The sequence below is a fragment of the Canis lupus genome, chromosome 5 (genome assembly GCF_003254725.2).
Source record: "Canis lupus dingo isolate Sandy chromosome 5, ASM325472v2, whole genome shotgun sequence".
Lineage (NCBI taxonomy): Eukaryota > Metazoa > Chordata > Mammalia > Carnivora > Canidae > Canis > Canis lupus.
Genome location: NC_064247.1, coordinates 41,169,740 through 41,191,211, shown reverse-complemented (window position 1 = coordinate 41,191,211; position 21,472 = coordinate 41,169,740). Strand labels below are relative to the sequence as shown.

Here is a 21,472-nt window from a genome sequence, read left to right as displayed (position 1 = left end):
GAGGGCTGTGACAAGGACCCCACGCTGGAGGTGGGGGAGGAGGCAGATGAGTAAGAACTATAGGTCTGGGGGGCTGGGGCAGGCTCCCGGAGGCGGCTGACATCTGGAAGACGAGGATGAGTGGGTCGGGTGGGAAGAGGGTGCAGCATTCCAAACACAGGAACACAAAGGCCTGGCAACAAGAACAGCATCTAGGACCTGCGAGGACTTTGCAGGAGGAGGGTGGGCGACAGAGCCTGCAGAGCGGGCTGGGCCACATGTCGAAGAAAGACCCTACACCTGCTTAAGGGCCTGGCTCGGGCCTGGGGGCAGTAGGGAGCCACGAAGGGATTCAGGGCAGGAAGTGACCAGGTTAGAGCTGCCCGTAAGAACAGTCCTGGCATCCAGCAGGGGGGTGCATGAAGTGAACGGGGAGCAGGAGGTGGATAGGGAGGGGGCTTCTGTGGGTGAGGGAGTGCACGGCCTGAGTCAGGGCAGGGGTGACGGGGAGAAGGGAATGGGTCTGAGAGGGCCAGAGCCTACCCTCCGCTCGGGCCCCAGCCCAAGGGCGCTCCTTTGTCTGTTCCTTCTGTGAAAGTCCCAGACACTCTCAGCCAGGCAACCCCGGGGCAGTCACCAGACATTACGGGGTGGGCATGGATGCCCACCTGGCTGTGTGGGGAGCAATCATTTGTTGTCGGGCCCAGCCCAGGAGGTGGATAAACCTCTGCTCCCAGGGCTGGCTCCCCTGCCCCCCCGCCCCAGGCTGCCTGTCTCTACACTGCCAGCTCAGCAGGAAGCTGGCCACGACCCAGGACAATTAGTGCTCGTGACTTTGTACCCAGCACCGAGCATGCTCGAGTGGAACAAAGATCCTGGAGGTGGTTTGAGGCCTTCCCCTGTCACCAGGGCCAGACCACAGCCCAGCTCTGTGGCTTCTATGGGCTCCTGGCCCAGAGCTCTGCATGCTGGGGCCACAGGCCTCTCTGTGGGCTAGAAGAGCCGCCAGCTCTCACCAGCATCTGCCCCCGTCCACCCCAAAGCCTGTCCCCATCAAGGGCTCCGGTCACCACCTGTATCTCAGAGTGACTCAACTCCATGTAACAGGCAGCCTTGGCTCCGCCAGATTTGCTGTGTGACTACGAGCAGATCTCTAGCCCTCTCTGGGCCTTAATCATACTGTCTATATGCTGTGGCCTCAGACTCTAAGACCATCCAACCCTAGGGCCAGCAGCAGGTGGGGGCTCGTGGTAGCACCCCGGCCTGTTTGTTCCTGGGTGGGCCCCGCCCCATGGGGCCTGGTCCCGATGAGGTAACGTCTCAGGAGTCAGGGCTCGGGTGAGCAGAGGTAGAGGATCCCACAAAGCCGCATTGTCTCTGAGCCCTGGGGCACCCCCAGCAGAGCATGTAGCAGGCAGGGTGGAGCACAGCCAGGCTGGCCCAAGTGGGGTGTCTGGGGCAAGTCCCTGGACCCTGTGGACTCTCAATTTCCTCGGGCATGAAAGAGAGGCAGGGAGGCCCTGAGAGGACATCCGGGGAGGATGGCTGGGCAGTGCTCCGTCCGCTCCTAGAGTAGCTTTTCTCCTGACCACATAGAGGGCACAGCGGATGGCCACTAGGCTGTGGCAGTGCCCTGCCTGCACCCCCACTGGGGCTCTTATGCTCACAAAGAAGAACCTGAACCTGTCCCAAGCTGGCCAGGGCCCCCCACTGGGGCAGGGTGGGTCACTGAGCTCTGGTCAAACATGGCTCTAGTCCTAACACCAAATGGATGCCAGCTGGGCCTCCTTGGGCCTCAGTTTTCTTACCTGGGAAATGGGCCTATGCAGCCTTCTGCTTCAGGGTTGCTGTGAGGACTAACTGGAGCCAGGATACGAGTGGGTAAGGGCCGGCAAGGTGCCCTGCACTCAGTGGGTGCTCCGTGAATGAGGTGACAAAGGATGTGACAGCACATGCAGTGTGACAGGGATGGATGGGATCTCTTCTGCTCGGGAACCAAGAGGGGATTGACACGGAGGACCTGGAAATACCTAGTGTGTCATGGCTCAGGCCCAGGGAGGTCAGGACTGTCAGCCAAATGTGGGAGGGGGAGTGACCGACCTGCAGTCTCCCAGCCCATGGGGTCTCGTCCCCAGCTGTACCATGGTGGCTCTCTGCAGGGGCCTGAGGGGGAGTGGGGAGGCCCAGAGATGCATCCCGAGGGGGCCTGGCTGGTGACAGGGAGATCAGGCCAGCTACGCTGGCTGCAGGGGACACAGAGCCCATATCCCGTGTTTGGGGCACCCAGCTAGCCTCTGCTCTCTTCCAAAGGACCCGTTTCACCCCCTGTAACGGGGGAGTGGGAGCAACACCCACCCTGGCCTCTCCGTGCTGTCATGATGCTGGGAAAGGGGTAAGTGCAGCCCTGAGCCAGCCCAGCTCTAAGACCTTGCTGTCTTCGGGACTCCTGGCTCTGCCCCTAGGCTCAGCCTTGGCACTGCTGACATTCTGCGCCAGGTGATGCCCTGTGGTGGGGCCTGACCCGTACACTGCACCCCACATGTTTAACAGCGTCCTTGCCTTCTATACACTGGACACCAACAGTAGCCTCCCAGTCACAACCATTAAAAAAAGCCTCCGGACGTTGACAAATGGCCCGGGCCAGGGAGACCCTGCTTGGTCGAGAAGCGCTGCCCCATGCCCTGAGTCCATCACAGAGCCAGGCCAGGATCAGAGAAGGCAGGACAGCAGCAGGGGAAGCTGTGGGCACTGGAAGGGGGCCAAGGCTGGCCTGGCCGGCATGTAACCGGAGCCACAGGCTAAACCCCTGCATCCTCACCATCGTGGCCATGGTGGCTGGAGTTTCCTTGTTCATCAGAAACAGGTCCAGCCCTAGCCCAAGTGGCCGCTGGTTTTTCCAGTTTGGCAGCACAAAGTCTACCTTTTCAGATCAGCCAGGCATCTTGCTGCTCCGGTCGTGTCTCAGAGATGAGGCTCGAGGCCTGGCCTAGCCTTCCCCTGCTCCCCCTGCCTCTGGGGCATCCATCAGTACTGAGTCTCAACCCAAATGTGCCTGGGTCACCCGGTGTGGCGCTGTGTGGGGACAAGAGGGCTGGGTCCTTTTCTCTGGGCCTATTCTCTGCTTGGAACATGGGGCACTCATTCCCGCACTCCCTGCCTGAAAGAGTCAGGGGCCAGCTGAGCCAGCAGGCTGGGGTGCTGGGGGCAACTGGGACCCTCACACCCGGGAGGGGGACTGGGGCATGGCCTTCACCCCACCTAGAAAGCAGGAGTTGGCTTGGCCCAAGCACCACAGCAGCTGTCTGCAGAATGTGCTGGGTGAGCTCAGAGTTCAGGAGGCGTGAGGCTGGGGTAGGGGTGGTCGATGACCCCAAGGTGAGGGGGTGAGGGTGGCCTCTAGCCCGAACACACTTTGAAGGGGAAGGGGAGCCCCTTGGCTCTTAGATAAGCACTGAGGTCTCACGAAGAAGGCTCACTAAGTTCCTTACTGAGTGCCCTGCCCCCACATGGCTTCCTTTGGAGCAGCCTTGCCAAACACATGGTGGAAATTCCCATTTTTCAGAAAGGAAATTGAGCCCCAAAAAGATTCAGTATCTTGGCTCAGGGTCCTAGTGCAGGCAGCAGAGCTAGGGCTCAGGCTGGGCTCACCCTTGTGGTCACAAGGATGACCCCACCAGGCACAGCCTGTACCCCGGGGCCTGTATGAGCTGAGGGCAGGTCACTGCAGAGCTGAGCAGGGGCGGCGGGTGGCCGAGGGCGGGCCCAGGGATTACCGGCAGAGGAAGTGTTCCTGAGACAGGTCTGGGCCCAGCTGGCCCGCGGGCAGGGAGGCAGGCCGGGCAGGCAGGCCCTCAACAAGGTGACACTTGGCCAGGGCCGGGCGCACAGGCGCCTCTGGCCACCTGCCCGGGCTGTGGAAGGGGCGGGCTCAACAGCAAGAATGGGGAGGTCAGGGTCATCCACTCTTTCCCACGAAGGTGCCCGCCCCTGGGCAGCGTCAGGGCAGCCCCTGCACCACCCCCAGAGCAGGGCAGACTGCGCCAGGGACCCCTGGTCTGAGCTGCGCCGCCCATGCTTCGGGCTATGCGCTCATCTCAAGCTGAAGTGTCAGGGGGAGGCCTCGCCGCACCCTCCCCTGCCCCGGGCCTGGGGTTTATAATTTCTTGTTATTGCCAGCAGCCGCGTAACTCCCCTGGGCGCACAGAGCGCTTTTACAACCATTGTCTCCTGTAATTTCATCCTCCGACAGCCTATGAGGCATCATTATGGCCACGAGGCGCTGGAGGCTCGGACAGGTGGAGCCACGTGCCCAAGTCCCACCGTGGTCGGCCCGGGGAGCCCCGTGGGCAGCCTCGGCCAGGCCGTCGGGCACTGGGCACCTCTGCCCTCCTCATCTGTGTCAACTTCCTCTCAGTGGCTGTTAGTTTCAGCCGCTGACTTGGCGGGATGACTTTGGGCAAGTCCCAGCCTCCCCTGGCCCGAGTCTCCCATCTGCCCCGTGGGAGCCTAGACCAGTGGCCTCCAGCCCCTTCAAAGCTGCGGGGCTTCACGCTGGGGAGCAGAGGGCAGGGTGGGCGGGCTGAGGGGCAGGAGCCAGCCCCCTGGGGAGGGAGCCGGGCAGCCCAGGAGCCACTTTCTCAGCCCAATCCTGCCTGCCTCCAGCTGCCCCCAGAGCTCCAAAAGCTCTGAGCAGACCTCCCCCTGAGTCTTCCCTACTGAGAAGAGGCAGCCAACAGGGGCGAGGCCAGTCCTGTGTTTAGATCCCACTCAGCATGGACAAGCCCACCTCCTGCTTCTTCCTCCTGCACCAGGAACACATGGGCGCTGAGCCAAGTGACGTGTATGAAGCACCCACCGGCTTTGTGGCCAGGGTGCAATGGGGGTGGGCCTCAGGGGTTCTCTGATCTGCTGCCCACAGGGCAGAGGCTTCTGCAGTCACCTTTCAAAGGACGCCTTGTCCACACTCTGGACCTCTCCAGCATGAGCTGTCTGCCCCGGGAGTCTATTCCCAGTGCTAATTACATGGCGGGCAGCGCGGAGGGTGAGTGTGGGGCTTGGGGTCAACCCACCAGGGAGACCACATGAAAATGTCCCAACAGCCACAGACTCACCGCCCAGAGAGCTCATACCCACTTAAAAGGACTCAGCTGGGATGGGTGGGCACACCTGACAAATACTGACAAATTACAAGCGCAGGAACCCAGCCCCTTGTTAACTAGCCTGGCGTCGCCCCTTCTTCTATGTTCAGATCACAGGCTGGAAGCCCACGGAAATCTGACCTGTCAGAGGTTGGGGCTCAGCCAGGGAGCTCTGGTGCTGTCCCCCATGCCCCTTATGCTTAACTTACTAGCAGTGAATAACACCTGGACAAGAGCCTCAATTTCCTTATCTCCAAGATGGGGACAACTGCCCTATCCCACTGGGTCATCATGTGGAGTAAAGAATCATGTAAAGTCCCTAGGATGGGGCCGACCCCAGCCAAGTGCTGTGAAAATATTTGCTGCTGTCATGCATACTGATCTGTACTCTCTGGGGAGCTTCCTGCACACAGCAGGTGGCAAGTCATAGCTGAGTGGAAGGAGGGCTCCTCCTGCCCCCCAACAAGGGATCAAATGCAAGGTCTCGGAGTGGAAAAGCCCAGCCACAGTGGCCACTCTGCCCCTCTGGGGGGACCAATGAGATCCTGGAGCCCAGGGACAGGAGGTGATGGGCTCAAGGACATGCAGCAAAGCGGCTCTAGGAACCCAGGCTCATCCCGATCCCTCCACCTCTGCTCCATGGTGTCCTTCCCTAGAAAGCCCTTTCTGCTCTCCATCCTCAAATTTATTTCAACTCTGCAGCCCTCAAGGCAGGCTTCCCTGACCTCAGCCCAAGGAAGCTGCCTGCCTCTGTCAGAGACAGATCCTAAACCCTAAACGTCCTGGGTGGACATCCTACAGAGACAGATTCCAGCTAAGCCCCCAAAATAACTTCCTGGGAGTCAGAGCCCTCCAGGTAGGATAGGAGCTGCTGGAGCCAGGGTGGTGAGCACCCCGTCACTGGAGGAGTGCAAGCAAAGACAGGTAATCAACGCGGCATATGGGCTGCTTTGAAATAGCATGTGATACAGCACCTGCGGAGGCCCCAGCACCGGATCAGCCCTTAGCCAATGTTTCTCTTATCTCTGCCTGCTGTTGGCGGTGTCCTGTCCCTCTGGGCGGTCAGGCAGGGGTCAGGTGACCACCTGGCAGGAGGCCCTAGGATTACTGAAACTCTCTGTGCCCGACACAGGGCTCCATCCCTAGAAGAGAGTCCTAGTTTGTGGACTGACCTACCAGCCAGCTCACCTTGAGGTGCCCCAGATGCATGCGGGCCCGCTCACACATGTGCAGGAAGTACTTGACGTTACTCTCGTCCACGATGATGTACACGGCGACTTTCCTCTTGAAGCCGGCATCCAGCAGGTCCTTGAAGATGTCCACATCGGTGAACATGTCCATGACCACGGCGATCACCTGTAAGCGGGAAGAGAGCAGGGCTGTCAGGTGGTGCGGCAGTGGGGACAGATGCCGCAGCAGGACACGCAGGCCTCCCACACCCACCACTGTCTCTGGGCGCCCCCTGCTAGCCCTGCTCCCCCTGCCTCAGCACTGGGACTGGGAAGCAGTGGGCTGGGGGCCTCTCTGGTCCCGAAGTTCTAGGGTGCGCTCAGCACGTAGGATACAAGGTTCTCAATAGGTGAAACAGCCTGGAACAGTGGGAATGGAGCAGCACAGTCATCGTGCCCGCTGTCTCTGTAATACAAGACCACAGAAAACAAAGCCCAGTATCCTGGCCAACGAGGCCTGTGGTGTGGAGGGAAGACACCGTGCCGTGGAGCCAGGGACGGTCTGCATCCTGAGGCCTGGAGCGTGTGGGGCCGGCCCCCAGAGCAGCCTGCCTTCCTGTGGGCACCAGGGCTCCGCACAGCAGTGCCCTGTTTCAGCCCCTTCCTGGGTTGCATTCCTGAACCACAGCAGCCCACACCATCCCTGGTGCCTGCCACGCTGGGATGCCGAGTTGAACCAGATGTGTCAACAGCCGGAAAGAGGCAGCAGCTGGCACAGCCGTTCATGAAGCCACTTGTGTGTCCCTGGGCTGCTGTGGACTTTGGCAGGCTTTCCGCCACCACCTCTCCTGTCTCTGAACGGAGCCCAAACCAGCACATGCTCTTCCTATTACGTGACAACATCTGTGCCCACAGCCGCTGACCTCCAGCCTCCTGGACTGGCTCAGGGTGGGGCCCCAGAGGTCAGAGTGCATCTGTCCCAAGCCCTAGCCCAGCGTGGGCAGTGACATGCCCCAGACCTGGCAGGCCTGAGTCAAAGCACAAGGACTGAAGAGGTATCAGGAGAGAACAGGGTGGTTGGGATGAGCTCACCTGCCTTGCTCACCTTGACAGCAGCAGATGTTTGGGACCACTGGGGCTCAGTGACCATCTTAGGCCCTCTCTTGTCCTCTCCCACCCCCATCCTATGGGGCAGCAATGGGGAGCACATGGGACCAGGGTCTGATGCTGACAACCAACGTAGACATCCAGCCCCTCCAAACATTTGAGACCGGCGCCACTGCCCTGTCCAGGGCCTGAGGACCTTCTGAAGAAGACTTAAGAAGTTGAGGACTAGGCCATACAATGAGCTGGGAATGGTCAGGCTAGAGCCTACCCAGGCCAGCTAGGGAGCCAAGTACACCCCCACGCCCACCCCCACCATGAGGGCAGCCTGACAGGCTCCCCTCACTGGGACCTGTAGGCACAGGGTGAAGGACAGGCAGCCTGGGGCCTGCTGGGGATGAGTCTGCACGCTGTAGTGAGCTCACCCTGCTGGCCCCCGCAGGCCCATCTGGGCTCCTCCTTGCCCTGCCCTGCCCTGGACACGATCTGTGTGAACCCTAGCAATTCACCCAGCTTTCTCTGTGGTACAACGGGTAGTGTAGCCACAGGACCAGCCGGGCTCCAGGAGGCAGGGGCCCAGAATTGACACCGTACTCTGGGGGACAACCACTTGCTGGCTTTGAGTCTCCAAAGGGCTGTTTCAGGTGGGGCAGGGGGAGTGGGTACAGTCTATGAGAGCCAGGGCCAGCAGGGGGAAGCTGACAGAGGCAGACGTTGGTGCCACTTGAGGAGGTGCTTTCTGACCCCAAGTGAGGCAGAGGTCTTGATAGGGAGTGAGCTCCCCATCCCAGGAGGTGTTTAAGGAAAGGCCAGAGACTGCTTGGCAAGGAGGTGGATGAGGGGGCAGATGAGCCAAAAGGACAGCTGGGTAGGCTCGCGACAGCCTTTGATTTCACCCATTGAGTGTGAGGTGATCCTGAGGTGGGAGGGGTGGAAGCAGGGCCTTCCTTGCCGGGGACCCCACAGCTCCAGAGTCAGCTCGGGGATCCCCTTGCATAAGGCTCTCCTGGAGGCAAACAGCTTCACGTGCCACCCTGGGAAGGGCACAGCCGACACGTTCCTCCCTGGAGCAGACATCACATCACCTCTTGCTTCCTTGTCACCGCCGCCCCCGACCAGATTGGTCAGGCCTGCTTCCAGGACCGGCCTGCCATGGCAGATGGGGACTTGCCCTGGGCCTGGGCTGGGGGACGTGCCCCAGCAGAACCCAATCCACGTGTGTCCTTCCCCACGTCGCCCTCTGGCAGGTAGGGTAGTGGATCCAGGGATCATCTGTCATTGGGCTGATCTGTTAGGGCCTGCCCCCCTTGCCCCCCCCCCCCCCCCCCCCCCCCCGCCATGGTGGATCCCTCATGGGGTCCTGGGGCGAGCGCCAGTTCTTACCAGCACTGGGTTAGGTTCCAGGGGCGGTCAAAGGAGAGCTTGTCACAGGTGATGCTGGGAGCAAGGAGAGGGGACGATGGAGGGGAGGCTGGGATCTGGAGACGGTCCTTGGCCCATGTGTGCAGGGAATGTGCTGGGGAGAGGCGGGTGGCCTGGGTTCTAGCCCTGAAGCTCGAGCCTCATGACCACAGGAACCAGTGTGTCCACATGAGCAGCCGGACCAACTGCCGGGTGCCAGGGGGCGGGGGTGGCAGGCACGTGTACATCCTGTATTCCAGGCCTAGCATTGCTGGGGAACTGATGGGGCAGTGCCAGCCCCGCAACACAGAACCTACCCAGATCGCACAGGCCAGCTCCCAAGGGAAGGAAGGTCCCCAGGCCTACCCGTGTGTCTTACTGATGGGCAAGGCCTTCCCTGAAGATGTGGGCACAGAACCAGGAGCAGCCAAACACCCATGCCAACCCTCCTGTTCTCAGTGCCCAGGGGCAGCACACTGGGGGCAGCAGGAGGATGGCTGTGCCCACATAGGGGGCCAGCCACACGGTATAGACGTGGATGAGCCTGGAGCAGAGGGAAACACGGCACTGCTGTAGGAACTGGGCTTGAGTGTGCTCTATACCCAATGACCCCACGTCTCTCGGTGGTGCAGTGACGTGCAAGCTCCCAAAGTACGTTCGTCCCATGATTCCCCACACCTCCTCTTCCCATGCCTTCCCCAATCCAACAGATCCCATTCTGCCCCTCTCTCTGGCCTCCTGGCATCTCACCAACCTCCTGATGGTTTTGGAATTCCTGAAACATCCTTGGGAAGGGTGGACACCCACCCCCATGTCAGAGACGCAGACAGTGGGGCCCGGAGGAGGATGAGATGGGCTCCAGGTCCCACCTTGAACCAGTGGGATTGTAGACATGGGTCTCTGGCATAGGCCTCCCACATCCCGCCCTGAGCACTTCCATCACCCAGGCGGCTACTGGGGAGACTTGAACAAGGCGGGCAGCGTCTGACCCACAAAAGAGCAGCCTTCCCCCAACCGTGGCTGCAGTCCCCAACAGACACAGCCTGAAGCCTCGTAATACCTACTACTGGTGTTGCTGGCATGGGCGGGGGTGCAGGTGTATCTACCCCCCATCCTCCCTGGGGCCGTCACAGCAGTCTGAGCCCCTGGACGAGGGTAGAGTGGGCCCAGAGTTGGAGCTCTGGGCTGCAAGCCAGGGGAGAGCCATGTTTCTCTCTGGGTCTGTGTCCTCATCTGTAAAATAAGGAAGGTGGATGGGAGGCCCAAGGCTGGACCTGCCAAGGGATCCCTGACTCCCTGGGCCCTGCCTGGATGCCCTGACTGGCTGGTCTGGGCCAGCTGGAGCATCTTGCTGTGCCCACCACTGCCTCACCCCCGCTCTGCACTACCCACATGGGACTCCCAATGCCTTAGCAGGTTGACACCCAGCCTACAGCTCCCAGCACCCCTAGGGCTGTTTCTTAGATTCACTGTGACCACAGAATCCACTCCTGGAGCATAAGTGTGCTCACGGGACCAGTGGGTAGAACAGGCCCGTGAAAGCGCTGGGTGAAGAAGGGCAGGGGTGAGATGGCCCAGGGGTTCCACGTGCAGCTGGAGGACCACTGGCCATGGGCCCAGCCTCAGTGGCCATATCTCTCCCCAGGGGGCCCTGACCCTGTTGATTCGTCCCTGAAACGCCTAGCCTGGAGCCACACATGCTCATCTCTTGCCAGGCCTCCTTCCTCTCCTCCTCTGTGCTAACAATTCCTACCATACTTCAAAGCCCAATTTAAATACCACTCCTAGCTCCTCTCTAGCTCCTCTCAGCCATCTGGGCAGGTATCATTTCTGCATGACACAACAACCTACCAAGTGGCGTGCTGTCTCCTGAAGGTCTGGACTCTGAGAGCCAGGCCAGGGTCCAGCAGGTTCCTAGTGGGAGCTCCAGCTGTAATGCCTGCTCCGCCCTCCCTGGCCACAGAGATGCGTGGAGGAGGCTCAGAGAGAGGTGGCCCTGGTTTCTCCCCTCAAAGTGTCCCAGAACAGATGAGGGAGACAGACACACCCCACCCACCCGAAACCCAAAAGCAGCCACAGACACAGGGCATAAGCACACAAGTCCCTGGCCTTCCACGGGCATTGTTTCACCACCTGGAAAGTGTAGGAGATGAAGAGGACCCCAGTGCTCTGGGTCCGTCACTCTAAAGCTCTGGTGGACACCCAGATGATGGAAGCGTGGGCTCCAGACTGTTCTGGGAAGACGTGTGACCTTGGGCAAGAGCCTTAGTCTCCTGGGGGATGGGGGCAGTAATAATGCACACCTGTACAGCTGTTGACGGGAAGAGTGAATTAGTGTAGGCACAGAGCCGGCTCAGGGCCCGAGGGCCTGTGCTCAGCAGGTGCCCCTTTTCCTGCCTCTTCGTCACACCAACTGGAGTCCTGACCCACCAGACCCACAGCACCCTCCACAGTGGACAGGCCAGGAATCATCACTCACCATCCCCACTCCCCTCCTGCTGGAAGGCTGGTGCCACCTGGTAACTCATGGGGATGACACAGAGAATGGTATAGACCATTCTAAGTTTTGGAACAATAGCCATAACATCCTGGATTCGACTTCCACTTCCAGTCACAGCAGAATAACAGAGCCTATACTAACCTTCCTGCCTTAATAATTGAAAAAACAAAACACACACACAGAGGCAAAAATCTGTGAAACTGGGCCAACGAGATTGCAGCGAATACAGTGATCCTTGAGAGAAGGGGAACAGTTGAGATCAGCCCTAGGATTGCCTCAGCCACCTCTGGACTGCAGAATGGAGAGGGGCCCCTGCTGGGGTTCAGCAGCCTCCCTGAGTCTCCTGGAGTCGAGGAGACAGGGTGTGCTCACAGCACAGCAGCCAGAATTTTTCAAACGGATTACTGGAGAAGAGAGGGCTGCAGAGAGCAAACACCAGACACCTACACAGGGCATCCCCTTGACCCTTCAGCTGGTGATCACATGCATGGAGGAAACCACCCAGGCTGGGACAAAACTGCTGGAAAAAAGGACAGCTGGAATGGATACCAGTGCTCATGCAGAACCAGGAATGATTTACATCCCCCCGCCCCCCACTAGAGTGCAGGCCCATTTAAAACTCAGGGCATTTGGGAGAGTCCTCGGAGGAGTATTACCTGAATCGTGGGTAAATAAGCCCTAGGAGAGGCACCAACAAATTTTTTTCTGTAAAGGCCACATGGTAAAGACTTCAGGCTTTGCAAGCCATATGTCTCTGACACCCTTGACTCTGCTGTAATAGTAGGTGGTCCATAGTCCAACCCTTACCCTGGACTAAATCTGGTCTGGTCCCACCTAATAAAACTTTAAAAAACACTAAGTTGAATCTCAAAATGTAAAACTAGTCAACATTTAAGATGAAGAATACACTGGATGGGATGAATAACAGATTAGACAAAATAGAAGAAAAAATGTGTGGACTTGAAGACATACCAGTAGAACTATCCAAAATGACCCATGGAAAGGGACTGAAAAAGCAGGATCGGCTCAAAGCAGCAATGAACTGGGGGTCCAGTTAGAAGGTCTAGGATACACAGAACTGGAGTCACAAGAGGTTTCGAAGTGGAGAAAGGGTGGGCAAGACAGAAAAATGTTTGAAGAAAATAATGTCCATGATTTTTCCCCATTTGAAGAAAACTATCCATCCACAGTCAGAGAAGTTCAGTGAATTCCAAGCAGAAGAGACAGGAAGAAAAACTCACTAAAGCACATGATAATCACATCATTTAAAGCCCAGGATAAAGGGAAAATCTGAAAAGAAGCCAGAGGGAATAAGACCATTACATAATGAGGAACGAAGATAAGCCGACTTCTCCACAGAATCATCACAAACCAGGATTAAGGAGATTAAAAGGCCGGGAAGGTTCTCCAGGTACTGGGGAGGATTCCTGGGAGCCCCTGGCCCCACCGTGGGTGGCGTTCTCCTGACTCTGGCACTCTCCAAACCAGTTTGCCCATCTGGCTCCAAAGGCCTGTCACCGAGGGAAAGGCCTGGTCCTGCCTCTTAGGGAGCAAGTCCATGTCTGTCATGACACCTGCTGACCCAAGCCAGGGACAGGATAACCAGGCCAGCTTTCTGACACTCACACAGGTGTCCCTTTTCTGGGGATTAAGGGAAGGCAGCAATGACTACTCCCATTTTCCAGGGAGGGAGTCCTTGTCCCAGAGCCACACAGTCGGCTGGTGTCAGAGGCCTCCTGTCCAGGGCTCTTCCCCTGGCAGGGGATCCTGTGTACACTCTAGCTGACTCCACCCACTGCCCTGCAGAGCCCACTCTGAGTCCTAGAGCAACTCCTGAGCATCAGCTCTGCCCGGGTGGTAAAGTCCCAGGGCCTCCTGGCTCTGCCACTCCTTCCCTGGGTGGCCCATGGCACAGTTCTTCCGCTCTAGAAGCTTTAGCTGCTCTTCTTGGTAACATGGGGGGATGCAATGGGTAGCCTGAGTCTCTCCCTCTGACATGCATCAACCATGGCGCCTTCCCCACCCTCTGGACTATTAAAACAGAAGCCTCATTAAGGCCAATTAAAGGAGGCTCGGGCCTCCCAAGTGTCAAATGGCTGCAGCAGGATGGGTTCAAGAGGCACATACTGGTCACACCCAGAGCCCTCTGTCCAGGGACCCGGCCCAGCCCAGCCCAGCCCAGCAGCGTGGGCCCTGCCCTGAGTCTCCAGCCTTCCCCAGATACACATCACCACGGCTCAGGAATGCTGCAGAGTAAAGAGGCCGTCAGCTGACCCAGGCTGTGCCTGGGGATGAGTGGACAGGCCCCGCCCCCTTCCCACCAGCACCCAAGGGGCCTCAGAGTCCTGCGAATTTCCAGGCCTGCAGGCATAACGTCTAGCCAACCAGACCCCCACAAAGTCATCAGTGAGTGGCACAAGCTGAGGATTTTCAAATTGGAAAATCTCAGACTCATTAATTCAAAAGCCTCAAGTTCTCCAGGATCCAAGAGTCACAGATGCTGTGGTGTCATTGAGCATCCTAATCCCGCAGGAGGATGGCCTGGAAAGGACTTGCCCAAGGTCACACAGCAAGCCAGGGAGGGCCTGAGGCCCCTGGGCCACCTGAAGGCCACTCCTCTCTACTGCTTTCCACCAAGCCCCTGCTTGAACTCCCCCAGGATGGGGAGCTCACCACTTCTCAACCCAGACTATTCCCAGAGAGAGGCTGTCAGTAGAGGCGATGATGCGGGCAGAGAAGAGAGAATCAGCATTTACGAAATGCCAGCTCTGTGCCAGACACCGCACTGCACTCTCTGCACGACTCTGAGGCATGACAGAGATGTCACCGTGGCAATGAGGAGGCAGGAACAGAGGATCAGAGGGGCAAAGTGGCTATCCTGAGGCGGCCCAGTGAGGTAACAGCAGAGCTGAGGTTTGAGGGTGGGTCTGCATTGTACAGAAGCCCCTCTTCCCACTGCCCCACATGGCATTTAGCCTGGGAAGACACCTAAGCCCGGCGATCACTCGGAGGCCACGAAGGGCGCTAGTACAGCCCACGCAGGCCAGCACCTGCCAGGACATAGGGCAGGGTCCTGGCGTGGAGGGGTGCCCTGCCCCACACTCAGCACCCTCCGATCACTCAGTAGCTCGTGGGCATTCACAACTATTACTGTTGCAAGGCAAGTGCCCAATTCCAATTTTGCAGATGAAGAAACTGAGGCCCAAGGTCACACAACAAGGGGATGGCTGAGCCATCGGGGAGCCAGGGGACTGTGAGAGCACTGGCCCCTCAGGATGAGCCTGTTGAACCTGGGAGACCAGGGCTCTGCAGAGCACCACACAGGCCTGCCACATGAGAGACCCTCATGTGAAGGCCAGCAGGCCCCTGGCCCACTGTCAGTGCCCTGACCTCAGTACCCTCACCTGTCATCAAGATGACAGGCCCCACCTTGCAGGGTCAGGGAAGGAGGGCTGTGCCAGCACCAGCGGGAGTGAGGCTGCCTGCCCAGCGCTGCCTCCTTCCTGGCAGAGCTGCTCCTGGCTCTCCTCAAACTCTCAATTAAGATGCAAACACCATTGGGTAGGAAGCCTTTGGAGAAAATGGAGCTGACACCTGGGATTATGTTATCAGATCGCTCCCCACCTGGCAGGCGACAGGGCCCTGGGCCTGGGCTGGGAACTGCTGGAATGGGCAGGAGGCAACTCCCTGCTTCGTGGCATGAGCCTGGGCCTGGCCCGGCTGCTGCTCCGTCTGGGCTCCTGCTGCACCTGGGAACAGTGCAGTGGGCCCTAGGAACATAGGGACCACTATGTCCTTGTGGCCCCTGGAGACGCTGAAGCTGTCCTGGTGCCACCGAGCTCCGGGGAAACGAGAGCCCTCCCTCGTGCTCCAGAGGGAGCTGCAGGGGTCTCAGGTCCGGTCGCCGTGTTCTCCTGGCCCAGTGCGGTCATACTTCTACTCGCCCCCACTCCCACCCCAGGGAGAGCCCGGTGTTTGCAAGCCTGAGGGGGACAAGGAACCTCATGAAAGGGCTTTTACTGTCCTGAGTCAGGCTGGAGCCAGCAGCAGGGCGCCAGTGCTCCCATTAGGGGCAGGGCTCCGAGAGTACAGCCAAGATGCTGCTTCCCCCGGGACACGGGGCTCCGAGCCCGCAGACCGGGGTTCTGGGCACAGCTCTTCCAGAACACCTGCGCTCTCTGAGCCTCGGGCTCGTCGTCAGCACCGAGGAGCCAACACCTCCTTGATGGAGTCGCTGGGAGGGTCAGAGCGCAGCTAAAGTGCCCGCTCAGCACCTGGCATACAGCTGGCACTTAATGAACGCCTCATTAAGCTGCTTTTATTCTCCGGGAGCCGAGCCGTGAGCCAGCGCTTCAGCGTGTGAAGGCAGGGGGCTGACAGAAAAGACTGCGGGGTTAATCAGGCAGCATGAAACCCGGTTCCAGTTTCTTCCTGCTGTGTAGCCCTAGGCGAAAAACTGAACTTCTCTGGGTGTCTGTTCCCAAGCCCTGGCCTGGCAGGCCCGAGGAGTGGGTTCTAGTCCAGCCTTCCACACTCATTCTTCCTCGTGCTCCCTCAGTGTTTACAGGGCTCAGCCCTGCCCCTGGGGCCTTCCCCGGCGCCTCGGGTGGGATCCCCTGCACCCACATCGTGAAGGGGGAGCACTCCCTCCTCAGTCCCCCTCCAGGACCCAGCCCAGCCTCACCCCTCTCTCAGAGGCTGTAGTGGAGCGAGGCTGGGGCTCATCCCTCCTGGGCATGATGCTACAGGCCCGGCCTCTGGTATGCAGCTGGAACCCCGAAGCAGGTTTTTTCCCCAGGTAAATCACTGGTACTGGGGGTGGGGGGCAGGGGAGGAGCAGGCAAATGACCTTCCATCTCAGAGTCTGGGGCCGGAAGACACCTCACAGAGCACAAGCTGCCTACGTGGGACTGGTATGGTTAGACCCAGGCCCCTCTGCTCTCTCGTCCCAGAAGTGTCCAGAATCGCAGGGCAACAGGGCGCCAGAGCTGAAGGGACCCTCAGCAGTCTTTAAGGTCTGTACCCATTGTACAGATGAAATGACTGAGGCTCAGAGGAGAGCCGGGGCTTGTCCCGGGTCCCACAGCGGTGGGATCACGGCCCACTAGTTTTGTTCTAGCCTTTGGGGGAAGCAGGGAGTTCAGAAGTCCTGCTGGGAACACAGCCACTCCCCAGCGGCCCCAGCGGGCCGGGCTGAGTGTGTGCTGCGTCACTTCCCTGCCCCAGGGTCTGCCTGCCCTTGCTGACAGGCCAGGCTGGGGAGGTGGCGGGCCGGGTCGCCCTGAGTCAGCACCAGCAGCCCCAGCCCAGGTGCCCTGCTGGGCAGGGGGTCAGCGTGGGGCCAGGTGGCAGGACAGTGGGCTCCCCATCTCAGGGCTGGGGAGGGGGCGGGTTCTCCCCACATTGCTGTTGCGGAGGGTGTGCAGATGAAGATGCGGGGGCGAAGGGAAAGAGGTGATTCATGGGGAGAGATAAGGCAGGGAGAGCTCCCGGTGGCGGTGGCGGCGGTGGTGGTGGTGGCGGTGGGCGGGCCACGCAAAGCACCTCGTCAGCATCCGTCAGCATCCGTCAGCGGCACAGCCCAGCGCTGGAGCCTGGGAAGCAGCAGGAGCGGGCAGATGGGAGGGTTGCAGGTGGCACTGGTGAGCTGCCCCTCCCTGCCCTGCCTGTCACTGTGCTCTGTCGAGGCCAGGATGGGCAGGGGACCCATCCTGGAGTCTGAGGACAACACAGGCCTGTCCCCACCCTCCACCCAAAAACTAGCTAAGTGACAATGGCAGGGACTAACCAGTTGGGCCTCAGTTTCTACATCTGAAAAATGGGCAGATCCGACTACCTGAAATTATAAAGTGCCTCGCACTCAAAAACCGGGAGCTATAGTCATTACTGCCTGCCCACACACACGGCATGCTGGCCTCAGGTCCCTGGATGGATGGGACTGGGAAGCACAAAGGATGGAAAGCAGAGGCATGGCTCCCCATGGTGCTGTGGGGTGTGAACAAGTCCCTGTCCTCCCTGCGTCCGTGCTCTCATCTGGAAGACCCCAGACCCTCCTGCTTGGTCTGGGAGGCTCTCTGCTGTCGGAGAGCAGCGGAAAGTCTCAGCAGTGGGGCCCCATTCTCAGTGGGACCAGCCGACGGTGCTACCCCACAGACCATGGTTCAAACCCAAGATGGACATCCCCCTGGCCATGTCACCTTAGAGAAGTGATGCCAATAACCTGGTGGGGCTTTCATGGGGAGCAAATGAAGTTATGGGGGCCCGTGGGCCTGCGTGGGGTGGCTGGGTCTCAGCCCTGGCCATGGGCATGTGAGGAGAAGGCCCTGGTGCCCAGCCTGGCCCCAGGTGCTCCTATCGGGCCCCATCACTGAGCCAGCCCATCAGTCTTCCTGTCTGGGGGAGATTAGACTCTGGCTGTTGTTCCCATACCAAGCACAGCCTAGTGTCTGCTTCCTTTCTACTCCCAGTGGGGAAGAGAGGTGTGGAGGAGAGGGAGCCCTGGCACAGCAGGTCAAGCCCCACCCTGGGCCTCAGTTTCTCCATTTTTAAAAAGGGGGCCATGGGATCCCAACAGGCCCTTCCAGAGGACTGGGTTCCACAATCTCAAGTCAGGCACAAGGTCAGCAGCACCTGCCTACCCCAAGGCAGGTGTGGGGCAGGTTATTCAGCCCAAGAGCTCTGAAGGCCCCGTCCCCCTCCCCCTTTACCTCCTCTTCCTGCAACTCTTCCTCACTCCCGTCACCTGATTCCATCTTCACAACAGCCAAAGACGTAGCTTCCATCCTCGCCACCTCCACTTTACACACCCGAAACCCGAAGCCTCAAAGCTGCCTGGGATCAGGCTGAGAGCCAGGCTCTGAGACGCAGGCTATCTGACTCCGCCAGCCCCCTTGGGGAACAGGGACTCTACCTTTCTAGAAACCTAACCCATGGCCACCTTGTCAGCTCCTGACCCAGTTCTGGTTTCTCTGAACCAAGAGCTTCCCCAGGCTCTATCAGCCCGGATGGTCCCCAAAGCCAGCGTTTTGGGCTTGTGCGATTTGCTGGCCCACTCTGGGCCTGGTGAAGGAAGGGTTAGACTCTGCTAGAAATAACTTCACCAGAACACACATTGCTAATTGCTCACCACCCTCTACTGAGCTCAGACCTGGCCTCGGAATCTTTCTCAACACAGCTCTCCTGGGCAGGCTTTATCAAACATTTCGGGATGTCCTTTGAAACCACGAAAAAGAAGGACAGCTCATGGCCCGGCTCTACAAGTGGTGAGCAGCCCTTCTCGGGATGTGTGTCAGTGTGTCAGCTGAGAATGACTTCCCACACCAGGGATACCACACGTCGAGGCAGGGATCGAGAAGAAGCAATGCTCCAGGTCCCTCCACTGGCAAAATTCAACCCCGGCGGACAACCCTCAGCTGACTTCGCTCTGTTTCCACCCAGGGACCATCCCCAGCCCCCACCTCCCAGCCTGGAAAGATCCTGCCATTGGAAAAGCTCACAGAGAGGCTCAGAGAGGGTGAGCAAGTCACTCTCAGTTGCCCAGCACAGCCAGGAAAAAGACACCTTTGAACTCGACCTCCAGGCCAGCCTCAGATGGACCCAAGCCACTTTTTTGCCTCTGTAACTCCTGCACCACTCCAGACTATCTCCACCACCCGGGAAAGAGCAACAGCAAAGGTTCACGGTGTGTGTGGGAGCTTGCTACTTCTCAGGTGTGAATCAGAGCCATCTCAACGGACAGTGAGAGAAAAGCCCGAGATCCCTCCCTGCCCCACCCCATCATAGCACTTTCTTCTGAGGAACCTGCTTCCCAGGTCTGGGGAAATCAGAACTTGAACACCCCCCCCCAATAATGTACAAAGGCCCTTTGAGATGAGGCAGCCCACCATCACCTGCCAGAAGACCTGGGCACCCTAACCCCATGCAGAGAAACTGAGGACCCCAAGAGAGCAACGGGGGGAGGCAGCCAGGGAGGCAGCCAAGGGAACCACAGAGGACAGTGTTGGGGTTTCCAAATCGGTGCTGTGAGTGAGCAGACACCGCGGTGGCAGAGATGCTGGGGGCCCGCTCAGGCCCACTGGGCCAGCTCTCCGTCCGGGGACCCCCTCCCAGCAGCTGGCTCACCTTCTGGGCCTGGCTGATCATCTTCCGCACCACCTCCTTGATGTGAGCCTGCCCATCGATGGGGGGCTGCATGTAGACGCTGGCCCGGGTGACCCCACGGTAGGCAATGGTGTCGGGCCAGCCCAGGTCCAGCTGTGGGATGGATCGGTCGGACTTCTGGGGCCAGTACTCCAGAGAGGGCGGCGGCTCGGCCTGGGTGGCGTCCCCACCTGCCCTGCTGGCCTCCTCGCTGTCACCAACGCCATCGTCCTCAGGGCCCCGCGACCGGACGTCGCCCCTCAGGTCCTCGGAGCCTGGGTCGTACACCTCAATGGTCTCCAGGATGCGCTTGAGTTCCAGCTCCGATAGGAAATCCCGAATGTTCTCCCGCTTGAGCACCTCGTAGAAAGCCTCCCTGCCGCGGGCCACCAGGGCCTCCAGGGCCAGCCGCTGCTCCTCGCTGTAGAAGAACTCGGGCTTGGACTCACTGGAGCGCCAGTTGACATGGCTGTCGTCCAGACACTGCACCTGGGAGAAGGCCATGTTGCCACTGCCCCGACGCCTGTGCCTGTGCCTGTGCCTGGGCCGGGTGGGGGGGCGGCAGGGCGCTCCGCAAGGTCAGGCTCCCGACTCCCCGACTCCGGCGCGGCGCTCGCTGGGCTCCAGCAGCGGCTCGGCAGCTCTGCCCATAGGGAGCCTGCGGGAGAGCCCAAGTGAACGCAGAGGTCAGGTCAGGGTGCAGGCGGGACCGGGGAGGGGCGACGGGGCGACAGGGCGGGGGTGGGGTGGCAGTGGGCGAGACGGCGGGGCGGGACCCACGCCTGGGCGCGGTGCGCCTCTATCAGTAGGGGCCGAGGGACCCACGTCCCAGAGGGGCTGTGGAGCTGCCTAAAAAGTCCCAGGCAACGTCTGGGAGGAACCAGGGCAGGCGGGGAACTTCCCAGAAGTTTCCAAGAGGGGGAGGCCGGGACAACACGGGTGGCCTTTGGCCCGGCTCGGCGGCGCCCCGCATTCCGACGGCTTCGCGGAAGGGAGCGGGGTCTTAACATCTGCGGGGGCCACGACCGCAACCCGGGGGGCCTGCCGGGAGGAGGGAGGCTCGGGGCGGCGCCGCCCTGGGGGCCCGGGGTCCGGGGCCGCGGGCCGGGACTCGCTTACCGGGCGGGCGCGGGGCAGAGCCGGCAAGGAGGGGCGCGCGCGGGCGGAGCGGGGCGCACCGGCGGCGGCCCGGTGACTAATGCGCCCCGCCCACCCGCCGCCGCCGCCGCCGCCACCTGCGGTCACGTGCCGCCCCGGGGGCGGGGCCGGAAGCTGATTCACCGCCCCCCGCCCCCCCCCCCCCCCGACCCGAGGGACCCCGGCGGCCGGGGCGGTCGTGCGCCCCGTTTACCCCCCGCTGCCTCCCACCCCGGGCGGCCGGATTCCGGGAAGCTCAGGGGCCGAGACCGAGAGCTCCTGGAACTCCGCAGCCTGGAGAGGGACAGCGTTCTTCCTGGGAACACAGCGTCAACAACCTTTGCACTGCCCCTGGGGCCTGTTGGTAACCGAGGTCCCGCCCTCCCCGTGTCCAGCTTCCCAGGTGGGACGGCAAGTCTGCGCAGACAGCCAGCTGTGCGGTTGTGGGAGGAGAGTTAGGGTACTAGACTGGGAGGCCCCAAGGCAAGAGTAGGGCACCAACGGCGCAACCAAACTCCGGAAGGAGCCTTGTACAGAGCCTGGTGTGCAGAGAGCAGATGGATACCCAGCCCTTAGTCCCTAGCGTTTCTCCCTGCTGGGAGGGGTACCCCCCCAGGACTGGTCCGGTGTGATGAGCAGTGCCCACCTGGACCCTGGGATGAAAAGAGCCTTCAGAGAGCACTGGAGTCAGGCTGGCGTCAGGCCCCACCTGGTTGGGAGGTCCGGGAGTGCCAACTAAATGTAAAAGCAGGTTGCTAGGGCAGGGACAACAAAGCGCATTAAACCTGACCCGATAAACAGCCCCTACCCCATTGTGTGCCACAGCTAGCTGGCCAGGTACTTGGCCCAGCCCTCCCCCTCTTCCCCCACCATTTGCCCTGGATCTGGACAGGGCCGCTGCAGCT

At 60.2% G+C, this 21,472-nt stretch overlaps 2 protein-coding genes across 7 annotated transcripts in view; one reads left to right on the top strand and one right to left on the bottom strand.

Moving 5' to 3' along the window:
- FAM83G (family with sequence similarity 83 member G) overlaps window positions 1–20,625 on the bottom strand; it is a 30,376-nt gene extending 9,751 nt beyond the window's left edge. For 3 of the 4 annotated variants that reach the window (XM_049110259.1, XM_049110260.1, XM_049110261.1), the window contains exons 1-2: window positions 19,413–20,496; window positions 6,306–6,473 (exon numbers count right to left, since the gene is read on the bottom strand). In XM_049110259.1, coding sequence (XP_048966216.1) covers window positions 6,306–6,473; window positions 19,413–19,934 — 690 coding nt within the window. In that variant the 5' untranslated portion in view covers window positions 19,935–20,496. Of the gene's footprint in view, window positions 1–6,305; window positions 6,474–19,412; window positions 20,497–20,549 lie in introns of those variants that run through there. The other variant, XM_025428183.3, reaches the window with a different exon arrangement.
- Window positions 1–21,472, top strand: part of SLC5A10 (solute carrier family 5 member 10) — a 71,822-nt gene that overhangs the window by 35,555 nt on the left and 14,795 nt on the right. The gene's annotated exons all lie outside the window — the stretch shown is intronic.